This window comes from Nyctereutes procyonoides, unplaced genomic scaffold (genome assembly GCF_905146905.1).
Source record: "Nyctereutes procyonoides isolate TBG_1078 unplaced genomic scaffold, NYPRO_anot_genome, whole genome shotgun sequence".
In the NCBI taxonomy this organism is placed as follows: Eukaryota; Metazoa; Chordata; class Mammalia; order Carnivora; family Canidae; genus Nyctereutes; species Nyctereutes procyonoides.
The window spans coordinates 11,015,161-11,029,183 of record NW_026575160.1 but is presented as its reverse complement, the minus strand read 5'-3'; the positions used below and the strand labels follow the sequence as shown (position 1 = coordinate 11,029,183).

Sequence of the window (14,023 nt, the reverse complement as noted above, 5' to 3'; positions counted from 1 at the left end):
TTTGCAAGGTATTTGCATAAAGGTGTAATATATCATCTGGTAGAAAAAGTAAAAAAATTATATAGCAGGTATTATTAGAGTTATAGCAGTTGAAAAGTCTGAAAACATTCTGGCTATATTGCTAAGGTATAATTATGTTTAAAAATTGATATATTTTGGTTTTAGGAATTTCATAACAGGAACAGTATATCCTTATTGGAAGCAGCTGACTTGGTGGAGACCACTTGGGATGTTGTAGATGATGTGTGGAGACAAACATAGCATGATCATTATCCCAAGTCATGAATGTTACATCTCTTAGATATCATAAGTACTGGTAAAAAACAAACAAAACAAAACAAAAAAAACTTTTGAGATTTGGGGGAAAATAAATAAAGTGCCCACTGAGGTCCCGGCACATGTATGAAAGAAATCCATACCAGGGACATCATCTGGAAAAATTTCAGAACAGTATTATGGGATAAAGATCGCACAAACTTCCAAAAAGTAAGTCATATAAAGGATGAAGAATCAGAACAGCATTAGATTCTCAAAAAGAGCACCAGAAGCTAAGGAGGAAAAAAAAGAAAAAAGCCTTTAAAAATCCAAGGGGAAACTATCTCCAAACTAGGATTCTATACTCGGTCAAATTTTCAATTAAGCATGAAGATAGAAGGATAAAAAGATCTTTTCAGATATACAAGGAATCAAAACTTTGACTTCCTTTATACCTTTCTGAGGAAACTACAAGGATCTGTACCTCTAAAATGTGGGAGTCACTAATAAAGAAGAAGCCACAGGATTCTAGGGAATAGGAGATCCAAAAACAAAAAAGGTAAAGGGAGGTCCAGGATGATTGTGGAGTAAGATCCCGGAATAATTCATCTCCACAAGCCTAGAGAAGAAATAGTCCAAACAAGAACAGAACAGAAGGCTCTAGGAAAGATTTCAAGATAAAGAATGTGATGAAATAGCTAATGTGTCTGAATATACTGGGAGAAGACTGAACTGTGGGAAGTTAGGGTAGAAAACTAGGCAAAGAAACAAAAATCAGTACTTACTAATTCTAGAGGGGAAAATAAAGTTATACATGAAAGGAAAAGTAGTAATGTATTACATGGCTCAGTAATGAACATAATTAATACTAACTACAAATACTGAATACTGCAAATACTGAATACTGTTCTAACAAAATTATTATGGGAAGATGGCAGGACTAGAAGGACATGTGTGTGTGAAAGCAGCCTCAGGTGGGTGGGATACAATTTTGGGTTAAAAAAAAAAAAAAAGCTGGGCAGCCCCAGTGGCACAGCAGTTTAGCGCTGCCTGCAGCCCAGGGCATGATCCTGGAGACCCTGGATCGAGTCCCAAATCAGGCTCTCTGTGTGATGCCTGCTTCTCCCTCTGCCTGTGTCTCTGCCTCTCTCTCTCTCTCTCTCTCTCTCTATGAATAAATAAACAAAATCTTTAAAAAAAAAAAAAAAAAGCTGAACCCTCACCCTGCACAGTGGGGAAATAATTGAAAAATCAAGAAGCAGCTCATATAGCATGTTATTTAGAGATATAAATAAATCAGATTAAATAATTTTAAATAGCTGGCTCTAAGGAATGGGAAATTTAAGGACTGTTGGGGATGGGATGAACTACCCTTTTAAATTACCAGACTCAACACATTTTGAGTCTTTAAATACGTACATGTATAACAAAAAAAAAAAAAAACCAAAACACTGAAATAGAGAAAATGCCCACACACTCATATACAAAGTGTTCTCTTGTCTCTCTTTTTGTTTTTTTAAGTCTTGAAGGCAAGAAAGAACTTCATAACATGCATAGAGACCTTAAAACAGAGCAGGAAGGGGCTCCTGGGTGGCTCAGTCAGTTAAGCATCTGCCTTTGGCTCAGGGTCCTGGGATCAAGCCCTGTGTGGGGCTCCCTGCTCAGCAGGGAGTCTGTTTCTCCCTCTCCCTTTACCCCTTACCCTCACTCATGCACGCATTCTCTCTCTCTCAAATAAATAAATAAAATCTTTTAAAAAACCCAAAATACAAAAAATACACAGCAGGAAAAAATACAGCAGGAACTCACGATGTGAAGGGGAGAATGGCAATTAAACAATGTTTAAGAAACAAATCAACTAAATGTTGATACAGGTAAATGTTGCTTCTTAGGAACTGATAAATGTTATATAATTGCTGGTCTATATTGGCACAATTGGAAAAACGTAAATAACAGCTAGGGTTTTTTTTTTTAAGATTTTATTTATTTATTTGACAGAGAGAGAACATAAGTAGGGAGAGTGGCAGGAAGAGGGAGAGTTGGAGAAGCAAGCTCCCTGCTGAGCAAGGAGCTTGATTTGGGGCTTGATCCCAGGACCCTAGGATCATGACCTGAGCCAAAGGCAAGCACTTAACCAACTGAGCCACCCAGGCACCCCTGAACTAGCTATTATTATAATGCCTTTATAATTGTGTACTAAAAGGTCATTTTTTGAGAGATACATATGGAAATATCTAGCAGTGAAATATCAAAATTTCTACTATTTAACTGGTCTTTAAAAATTAGACAAAACAAATTTTGTAACATGTTAATAATTGTTAAATCTAGGCAACAGATATATGGGTATTTATCATAGTTTCTATTTTTCCATACATTTTAAACTTTTCATAATAAAAAGTCAAGAAAAATTTGCTTTGGAAAGACCTATGCATGAAGTAACGAACTAGATTTCCTTCCATAACTATCTTTAAATGGGGTAGGTTGATGAGGAGAAAATCAGGAAGATTCTATGGTTATCTTACCATATCCTGCCATAGAAGCACCATTCTCAGCATCCACTGTGTTCTTATTTTCCTCTGCTAGAGCTTTAACATATCTTTTGCTCAAGTCTAGTATTTGTTCACGTAACTTGACACTGCTTTGATGTCTTGGTTGTTGAAAAGTATAGTGCAGTAACATCAATCCCCAAATGAGTCCGAATACAAGCAACAGTAAACTCAATTTCTGGGACATGGTTTTTCTTGAGATTGTAAAAATCATTTCTGATGAAGCAAACACACTCAACTGAAGAACGATGACTAGATGTATGCCGTCAATCAAGACTTTTGAAAGAAAAAAAAATCTCCTTCTCTAATATTGTATATTCTTCATCTTCAGCAAGTTTGCTCCAACTCTCAATTAACTCTGTAAAATTGAGGAGAGAAAAGGTAATTAGTCCTAACCTATACTAGTAACAGGACAATGACAAACTTAAGAAGATATTCTATAAATCATTGTGATTTGAAACTGTATGATCTTCTTTGACAACTTGCTCTCCAGCACTATGCAAGCTTCTAGGTCTTTTATTAGTTTCATTTACATTGCTCTTCAACAATTTAAACTAGACATAAACGCCAATGAATTGAAGTGTGACCGTGGTCACAAAACTCTTTGAATGACTTGTCATTTGTAACTAAAACTATGGACATGTAATAAGATTTATAGGAGTCTATTCAAATACAGGTTTCCAACCTAAATGTCTAAAACCTATTCCTCTTCCTCCTCTTCCTTTAAAAAAAAAAAAAAAAAAAAAAAGGAGATACCAAAGTGAAAGTTAGAATATGAGGAAAGGTGAAATAGTCTGGGAAATCAAAATGCCTGTCTGACTAAAAAAAAAAAAAAAATCCCACAATATAATTAAGTGTGACAATATTTGGAAATGTCACTAGATAATATTACTAATGGCAACAAGATCATCTTGAGCATCCAACCTAAAATGAGAAGTTACAGTCTCTAAGCTTATACTTCTAAATTTATGCCAGACATAATGAGAAGTGCTAAAACAGTTCAAAAAATTTCCCTGTATTTCCAAATCTGCAATTCTAAATTTTAAATGATACCAGAATGTACTTTTATAATTTAAGGAAAAATTGAAAGATTATACTTAAAAAAAAAAAAGATAAAGGTGATGACAATCATGAAATCTAGAAAGACCTAGACAGTAATATATATGGATCACTAAAGTGTCCAGCAAAGAAAACTCTTCAATTATACCTAATGGAGTTAAATTCTTTACGTAGAAATACATCCGGAGTCAAAAATTGCATTTCATAGCTTAATGAAAATAATCCTTAAAATTTTTTTAACTTCCTGCAGTATGAGCAAATTAAAGATACACTGATTTTAATCTGCTTAATAGGGTATAATCACATAGCCAAACTAGTAAAATCTAGTTTGAGGATAAGACCAGAAATGAATAAAGGCTAACTCTGCAGAGCATGTAATCACTTTTAACAGATGTTAACTGAGCTGACATATAAGCTAAGCAAGAGAGAAACTAGGGTTCCACGGTCTAAAATTCTGCTTTATAGCACAGGTGCTTTTAAATCTTTTTTTAAACAAAAAATAAAGAGTACCTTTTAATATCTTACATAATAAATCAAAATACAAAATTTTGTAATGAATTTCTCTAGATGTGTTGAGATATGTGTAAGCAGGGGATCTTCTACCCTGGCAATTCACTTGTCCAGTTCAGAAAAGTCCCTTTCTTTCTTCCACCTACCCTGCCACCCAGTCCCTGATATACTAGTAATAAATTCTGGGTCTCAGAGGTTTGAAGAACACCCATCTACTCTTGTTGAAGTGTGCCCATCCTCACTACACTAATGGAATATATTAATTACTATAATAAAGTAATAACTATATTAAAAATTAAGAATTAACTGCCTTTTCAATTTTTCTTCTACTTATTTCTTTAGTTACCATATAATGAATGATGTTATTGAAATACTACTATTAATATCAATACTGGATTACTGAACTTTACTTAACAAAGTCAAGTAAACGTAACCTAGTATTTTTTCTACAGATATTTTGAGTTCAGAAAATGGAAGTCTGGAAGCCCAAGAAAATTTTAAAAGAATTATTTTGCATAAGTATATTAAATATATTTTTCCTTTAGAAATACTTTACTGGCTCCTATGTCTTTTCAAGTCTGACCTGTGTGCTACATGATCTGACCTAGCACCCAGTAGATGGACCAACAGGGTATCTGCCCTGAAGCTGTCACAACAGAGTTCTATAGCTGGCATGACAACAAAACAAGGATAGTGACATTAAGAACACAGACTCCTAGGTATTTTGGCAAATAAAGGTTAAAATCATGGCCTGGAAAGTTTTAGGTCACTATACATATTCAAGGCCAAAACCAGAGGCAAAGAGAGTACTTTAGTTAAATAACAGCCTTACTACAATCACTTACTTTGCACCAGATTCTGGCTTAAGCTCCTTATATGAATTAACTCATTAAATCTTCACAACTCCCACATTAATAGTGTTTTCACTCAACAAATGAAAAAAACTGAGGCAAAGAAGTTAATTTGTCCAAGGTCACACAACTGGATAGTGGTAGAGATAGGATTCAAAGCTCAAGCCCTGAACCTCTGCTCCTCTTTTGCAGCAATAGCAATAAAACAGAAACAGCAGAAACTATAGCCATAAACTACTACTGAGTTCTTATCAAATGAAGGAAATACTTCACAACAGCTATTTCATTCACTATTTGCAATGACCTCAAAACCTGGAAAAACCTGCCTAAGAGTTTTACCTAGGCCATGAACCTCACTTGCCTGAACTCTGGCAAGAGCTACAAGCCCACAAGCTCGGAATCTGTAACTCCATTCAGGGTCTGTCCATTTCTTTAGAAAAGGTCCTTAAACACAGCCCTACTAGAATTCATAGGTTTTACAAAACTCCAAATGACAAACCCCCAGACTGTAATGGCTTTAGACAGAGAACAAGAGATCCAGGGAGGGAGGTGGGTTGAGACAGGGAGTGTTTCTCAGGGTGGGGGGCCTAAAAATAAGAGCCCCTTATTGCTCTATATTAACTATATACTAGCTGACTATTAAATTCAGAAAAGAAGCCTACATGAAAGGTCTTCATAGAGGTGCCCACGTGACTCAGTTGGTTAAATGTCTGCCCTCAGCTCAGGTCACCATACCAGGGTACTGGGATCAAGCCCCATGTTGGGCTCCCTGCTCTGCTTGGAGAGCCTGCTTCTCCTACCACCCTCTCTCTCAAATAAATAAATAAAATCTTAAAAAAAAAAAAAAAAGCCTTGACTCAAAATCAAGAGTCAGATGTTTAACTGACTGAGCCACCCAGGTACCCCAAGAAATTAAGCGTTTAACAGGAAAAGGGTTTGTTTTGGAGAAGAGCAAAGAAGTGAGGAGTTGGGAGCCATTATCCCTCTCTATACTAGGGAACTATAAAAGGACACCAAGGAATAAAGTGAGCTACTAAGGAGAAAAGGCACCCTGGAGCCTTCTCCAAGTTAAAAAGATGGCCTGGAGCCAGCAGCTAATACCTGACAAAGGACTGAGCAGTTCAAAGGCCCATGAGGGTTCTCTGAAGCAATCCAAGAGGGTCTGAAAACTATTATAAAGGTTAATTTCCACAAGTAATTCCAAGCAAGACCAGCAGAGGTGACTAAGATTCCCAAAAGGATATAAACATGCCTTTGGCATCTTCTCAGAATGCTTCACATTAAACTCACCTGAAGAGTTTTGTTTTGTTTTTTTTTTTTAATCCCCATGCCAGGTCATACCCCATACCAATTAAATTAGAATGTCTAGGGAGAGGGAGCCAGGAATCCATTTTGTCATGTTTTTGTTTTGTTTTGTTTTGAAGAGTCCTAAGTTAGGGGCCCCTGGGTGGCTCAGGTCATGACCCCAGAGCCCCACGTGGGCTTCCTATTCAATGGGGAGCATGCTTCTCCCTCTCCCGCTCTCTCATGCTCGCTCTCGCTCTCTCTCTCTCTCTCACATAAATAAATAAATAAATAAATACCTTTAAAATGCATCCTAGGTTATTTTAATGTGCAGCAAAAAATGGGAACCCCTCGCCAAATCTCAAATTTCTTCATGAAGCAGCAATGAGAGCTACTGGTAGGACCACTAAATTCAATGGTACAAGTCAGTGCATCAGGAGTGACAGAGGCTTCTTACCTGGACCTACCTAAAATGACCCTAAAGGGAAGGAAAAAGGAGCAGGAAAAAACAGTATCTTTGCCATAACCCAAGTCATTCCTGCCAGGGTAAGTAAGCTAAGCCCTACATTTACTAGACAGAAGTAGAAGGAGAGTGAAAACAATTTCTCCTGGAATCACTTTAGTCCCTGTGATCAATATGAATATATTGTTGTGTTCCCTGAAAGATATTTTGTTATGCCACATAGAAAGAAAAAGGCAGACAAGATTTTAATTGTTTAGCAACTAAAGGCAAGTTATTTTAGTATTTTTAAAGAGAAATTATTCTTAGACTCAATCTCTACAAAAGAAAAAGAAAAAAAAAAGGGAGGGTTTAATATCTCCTTTCTGTGCAACATTCAAAGCTGCAAGTGAGAGAGGAACTTGTACTCTGAACTTCCCCATTTTTTCCTTCAGTATCAAGTACTGGTCCAAGCTCCTGGAAGGCCCTTCATCACAAGGGAAATAACAACTAGACCTAAAAGATCTGCATTGTCGCCAATGGCTTATGGCTACAATCGAGCACAGTATTTATTAGAGTCCTTGCTCGACCAAAATAGTGTACAATCTGAAAACTTTTAATCCCAATTTCTAGACCACCATATTAACTGTCTATTACTGACTAAAAAGTCAAACTTCAAATTTGGCCCAAGTAGTTTTTAAAGGCCAAAATCAAATCATCAATACCTTCATCATCGTTACTTTGACCTAAGATACACTCTTAAATATATACACTTTTAAAGATTTATTTATTTGACAGAGAGAGAGAGCGCGCGCGCACCCACAAGCAGGGAGAGTGGCAGAGGGAGAGGGAGAAGCCAGCTCCCTGCTTAAATGACTGAGCCACACAGTTGCCCCAGACTCCTAAATATTTTTAGGATTCCCAGGGGAAAGCTCTCATGCAATGGCAGAAATTACAAATGGTATTAATGTATATGGCCCAAAGCAGAAGAATGAAGGAGAGGAGACACACTTAAGATGAAGTTATCTATAGAGCACTAGATCTTCTGAAGAGACAATGGAGTGTGGTCCAAGTATCATCATCTCCAATTGGATTCCTGCAGCTGTTTCAAGTGGTTTCCCAGATTTCTCTCCAACCCCACTTCAAGCCACTGTCCTCAGAGCAGACAAAATATTCTTTTAAAAACAAGCCACACAAAACATGAGAGACACCTAACTCTGGGAAACGAACAAGGGGTAGTGGAAAGGGAGGTGGGCAGGGGGGTTGGGGTGACTTGGTGATGGGCACTGTGGGGGGCACTTGGTGGGATGAACACTGGGTGTTATGCTAAATGTTGGCGAATTGAACTCTAATAAAATAATTTTAAAAATAAAAATAAAAACAAGTCACAGGGGTGTCTGGTGGCTCAGTCACTTAAGCATCTGCCTATATATAGCTCAGGTCACAATCCCAGGGTCCGGGGATGGAGCCCCCGAGTTGGGCTCCCTGCGCAGCGAGAAGCCTGCTTCTCTGTCTCCTCCCTGCTTGTGCTCTCTGTTGCTATCTCTATCTCTCTCTCTCTCAAATAAATAAATAAAATATTTTTTAAAATAAATAAAATGGGATCCCTGGGTGGCTCAGTGGTTTGGCACCTGCCTTTGGCCCAGGGCGTGATCCTGGAGACCCAGAATCGAGTCCCATGTCGGGCTCCCTGCATGGAGCCTGCTTCTCCCTCTGCCTGTGTCTCTGCCTCTCTCTCTCTCTGTCTGTCTACCATGAATAAATAAATAAAATTTAAATAAATAAATAAAGTCACAACTTCAATAGTCTCAATTCCAATGGTTCTCAGAGGAGATATGTAAATGAACAATAAGCACATGGAAAGATGCACTTATATATTCACTGCAGCATCATTCAACAATAGCCAAAAGGTAGAAACAACCCAAGTATCCAAAATATGAACAGATAAAATGCAGTATATACATACAATGGAATATTATTCAGTTTTAAATGAGAATAAAACTCTGATACAAGCTACAACATGAACTTTTAAAGATATCAATATTAAAACAAGTGTATGGTAGATGTGGAGAAATCCAAACTCTTGTGGACTGCTGATAGGAATGAGAAATGGTGCAGCCATTATGGGAAACAGTACGTCCTCAAAAAATTAAACACAAAATTACCACGATCCCACAATTCCACTTCTAGGTATAATCAAAAAAGAATTGAAAGCAAGGCCTCAGAGGAATTGTGGGATCATGGTAATATTAAGGGGTGCCTGGCTGGCTCAGTCGGTGGAGCATGTGACTCTTAATCTCGGGGTCATGAGTTCAAGCCCCATGTAGGTCATGGAGCCTACTTTAAATATATGTGTGTGTATATATATCATAATAAGTTAATAAATCAGACACAGAAAGACAAATATTGTATGATTCCACTTAATATAGGTACTTAGAACAGTTAGATACATAGAAACAGAGAGTAGAATGGTAGTTACCAGGGGCTAGGGGTGAGAATCGGAGAATGAGAGCTATCGTTTATAAAGTTCAGGGTACAGGGCAGCGCCGATGGCGCAGCAATTTAGCACTGCCTGCAGCCCAGGGCGTGATCCTGACCCGGGATCGAGTCCCATATCGGGCTCCCTGCGTGGAGCCTGCTTCTCTCTCTGCCTATGTCTCTGTGTCTCTGTGTCTCTCATGAATAAATAAAGTCTTTTAAAGAAAAAAAAAAACCCTTCAACAGTTTCCCACTGCACTTAAAATAAAATGAAAAGTCTTCATCAGGCCACAGGCCCTGCAAAACCTGACTTTGGCCCTTATCTCTTGTCCTAATCTCACGCCACTTCCACCTTGCTCACTGTGCTACAGCCACACTAGGCAAGACAAACCAAATTCTTTCTGACCTCAGGATCTATATACAACTGCTATTCACCTGCCTGGGGCGTTCTCCCTGTACCTTGTTCCTTTTCATTTTTTAGTATTATTTAGCTCAAATGTTGCCTCTTCAAAAAGAAGCACTCCCACTCCTGCCCCACCTCCAGCCTCAAGGTACTCCATACGAAATTACATATTCTATCTTTAAAACTTTGAGCAAGTTATTTTATCTCCCTAGACCCCGATGTCCTCATTTATATAATGGGGACAAAAGTAGCTACCTAATACTGGTAAAGATAAATGACACCTCACACTATTCAATATACACTCACCTTTATTATTAGTGTCAGGCACTACTGCAGCAATGCCAGGAATTCTTGATAATCTGAGTTAACAGAGATGTTTTATTAGATCCAAATAAAACTCCTCTGATTAGCTCTCATGGCCCTCCAATAATCCAGTCCCCAAAGGCAAATTTATTTCCCATCAGTCACAAAAATATCTCCCCAGTCAAGCCAGCCTTCTCACTGTCTTATATGATAGTAATAACATCTTACATTTATATTACTTTTATTTATGAAGAATGTTTCCTTACATTCTCTTATTCAGTTAGTTAATAGCTATCAGCAAGGTCTGAACAAGTTTCTACTCAGAATTTGCAGAAAACATGAAATATTTCATTGGTACTAGTCACTGAAGAATTATCCAGTCCTAAAAGATGATATAATGGCATACTGTTGATGAGAAGAGTCCATCTTCCAAATAGCCTAAAATGAGACTAGAGTATCTGTTTAAATGCTACCTTAGCCAGAAGGATTACAAAACCTCATCACCTTACCCTAGTCCACACTCATTCTCTCTTACAGCACATTACTTTATATGAGCTGATTTCACACATCACATCTTCTCATCCAGTCATGAGCCCTGTCTCCTCAATCCCATGTTCCTAAGGGCAAGAGTAACCTGCCCTACACTGCTGCCACAACTCCCACAGAGCTCTGTGGGCAATCAGTAAGGATATTTATACTTTACTTTAAGCACACTCCCTGAGTCTAACCCCACCTTCTCCCAAGCAACAATGACTTCCCAGCAATGTTTTGGGGTGGGGGAAGGTAAAGAGGCAGAAGAGATGGAAGTTTCGAGATAAAGTATCTTTAATCATCCATTTTGGGGCCTGATGAACCTAAGAAGATATCTAATCCAATCCCCTGACATATCAAATGTAATAAAACCCGGGTATCTTAACTAAAATGAGACAGTTAATGGCAGAAACTATATAGATCTAGAAGACAGATCCTGACTCACTATTTAGGTTTTTCTCTATACCATACTACTTTCTTTACCTCCACTAGGAAGGCTAGGTTTATAAATACTGGATTAACTATAATATTAAATGAAGCTTATTCTCTTTTGCTTTAAAAGAACATAACCAGAGGGTGCCTGGGTGGCTCATTTAGTTAAGCATCTAAGGCTAGGGGAGGAGGTAGGGCATGTCTTGGAATCCAGCCCTCCATCCTCCCCCTTCCCCCACTACTCAGCAGGGAGTCTGCTTCTCCCTTGCCCCTCCCCCCAACCTATCTCTCACTCTCTCTCAAATACATAAATAAAATCCAAAAAAAAAAAAAAAGGAAAAAAGAACATAACCAGAAAACAGTAATAGCAGTTTAGAGCTATGATCTTAAAATTCTGAAAATATATGCTTGGACTATTGATTAAATTATCAGGTAGGCACATTAAAATTTCAAATACACTTTATTATCATAAATCAAAGTATTACACAGTTGCTACAAGAAGTTTTTAAGAAATCTTAAAAACTTAGCTTTTTTTACATAATAAAAAAAAACAAAACACAAAAATATGAAGTAAAGCAAAGATAAATACAAGATCTTCTAAATGAAGATATCTTCACAATGATCAGCAGGCACTGATAAGAAAAAACATATTTCCAGAAAAATGAATTTGGGGGTAGGGGAGGGCTACATAAAGGCCTAGGCTCAGGAACAACCTTTATATGAGGTTTCATTTAAAGCATAAAAGAACTCAGTTTATTCATTCATTTGCTCACTTATTCATTCACAATATTTATTGCAGTACCTACTATGTGCCAGAAACTAGAGATGTGAAAGGTGAAAACAAGACAGGATTCTTTTTCTTAATGACAATTATGTTTCAGCCAGAGTGGGACAATAATCAAGCAAACACAGAAACAAGCTCATTTCAACTCGTCATAAACTGCTATGGAGAAACTAAACAGGGTGACATGAGGATATCTGAGGAGTCTACGTGAAATATCAGGTCAAGGAAGGCCCTCTAAGGAGGTCTGATCTGAGAAAGAAGAGGAAATAAAGTCTGGTTCCAATTTCTCTCCAACTAAAACCTTTAGAATTCTTTTCTGACCAGAATCTTGGGAGCAGGCAGTAAATTCCTTATTCCTAGGTCTTCTTAGTACAAATAAATGGAAATGGGAGGGATCCCAATCCCCAGCATGGAATGGCCTGGTTTGGAGAAATCGTCCAAAGTGAACAGAAGGAAACCCACAAGCAAAAAGTTTTGTGTTCCCTTTTCTTATGAGAATGGCAGTTCCACTGTTCAGTAATATACAGGAATAGTAATAATCTGATATGGTGATCCTTGCACAGAAAAATATATAAGTATTTTCCTATTAACGTTTTCTAATAATACGAAGAAGGTAATGTGGTAAGATGGGGTATGGGATAAAATCTAGGTAGTTCTTTAATGCCACTTAACAAATAGCTAACATGCAAACAAACAACTAGGTATTTAAGCTATTTTTCAGTGGTTTCTCCCTAGCCAGGAATGTGAAGACAAATAGTTTAGTTCAACATTATTACTATAGTCAAGGCAGAGGTTCACCCTCATTTTAAAGAAAAGGAGAGTGAAGGACAAAGAGGATTAATGACTACCTGGTGGCAAACAAATGGGGGGAAATTGGGCATCCAAACTTTCAGCACAGGACTCCTGTGTTTTTCTAAAGCAAAGAACAAAAATCAACCTAAGAGTCTGCAAATGGCACTTTAAAAAAAAAAAAGGTAAAATAGAAACTATCAAAGTAGACTGTACACACTACAGATTTTGTTTTATGTCAGTTTTCTTTCAGTTATATACCTATTTTTTTTCTTACACAGACACATGCGTGCACACAAACACACTTGTGTTATCTATGGAGTCTTGACATAAAAATATCTCTTGCTATGCGCTGCAGTCAAAAACTTTAAAAACACTTTATACCACACTGCCTGTCTTGAAATACTTGGTTTTTCTTTTAATGCAAACATTGCAATTAGCAACATGAAAAATATTAATAATAGATAGTAATCCTACCTAAAAAAAAATTTCCCTTCAAATCCTGTTTTTGCATTTTTCAGTGCTCTGCTTCCTGTGCTTGTTCATGACTATAAAGTAGCTATTAAACAGTGTGCTCGTTTTGGTGGCACATATACTACAGTAGCTGTAACAGCAATAGCAGCAACTAGCAAGGAGAGAAGCTCTCATGCAGCCAAAGGTCCTACAGGAAATCAGAGCCTATTAGTCTCCCAAGGAATTTAGTTAGAGAAGCAGATATTCTGTACAAAAAAAAAAAAAAAAAAAAAACACAGTATGTTCACCAGAGCTCAGAGGTTCAGACAGTTCTCTACAAAAAAAAAAAAAAAATTCAGAAAGAAGTCCTCCACAGACTTGACCTCGGAATGTAATTTCAGGGAGAAAGGCCCATTTTTAAAATATTTTTTCTACACAATATTGCCCAAAGTTAATATTTAGGGGAAAAACAATAACAAAGAGACAGCCATTCTCTCCTAATTAGGTCTAAGATTTAAAATGTGAACTGCCTTGAGAGAAACTACACTAAAATTCCAGCTAAGATACAGAAACATATATTGAGATATCAGATCATCTTTAGATGGTATACTTGGGAGAAAAGAGAGAAGATAATAGCACTAGAGAGTACAAAGATGTAAGAAAATGGGTAAAGTAATTCAGGGTTAAGAAAAGAAAATTTGGGATCCCTGGGTGGCGCAGCGGTTTGGCGCCTGCCTTTGGCCCAGGGCGCGATCCTGGAGACCCGGGATCGAATCCCACGTCGGGCTCCCTGCATGGAGCCTGCTTCTCCCTCTGCCTGTGTCGCTGCCTCTCTCTCTCTCTCTCTGTGACTATCATGAATAAATAAATAAAATCTTTAAAAAAAAAAAAAGAAAATTTTAGGGC

The 14,023-nt window shown here is 37.6% G+C and overlaps 1 protein-coding gene across 2 annotated transcripts in view; it reads right to left on the bottom strand.

Moving 5' to 3' along the window:
- The window catches only part of CCDC126 (coiled-coil domain containing 126), a 105,473-nt gene that overhangs the window by 27,827 nt on the left and 63,623 nt on the right, over positions 1-14,023 (bottom strand). For both annotated transcript variants that reach the window (XM_055314561.1, XM_055314560.1), the window contains exon 2: positions 2,778-3,159. In XM_055314561.1, the coding sequence (XP_055170536.1) occupies positions 2,778-3,015 (238 nt within the window). In that variant the 5' untranslated portion in view covers positions 3,016-3,159. The remainder of the gene's footprint in view (positions 1-2,777; positions 3,160-14,023) is intronic.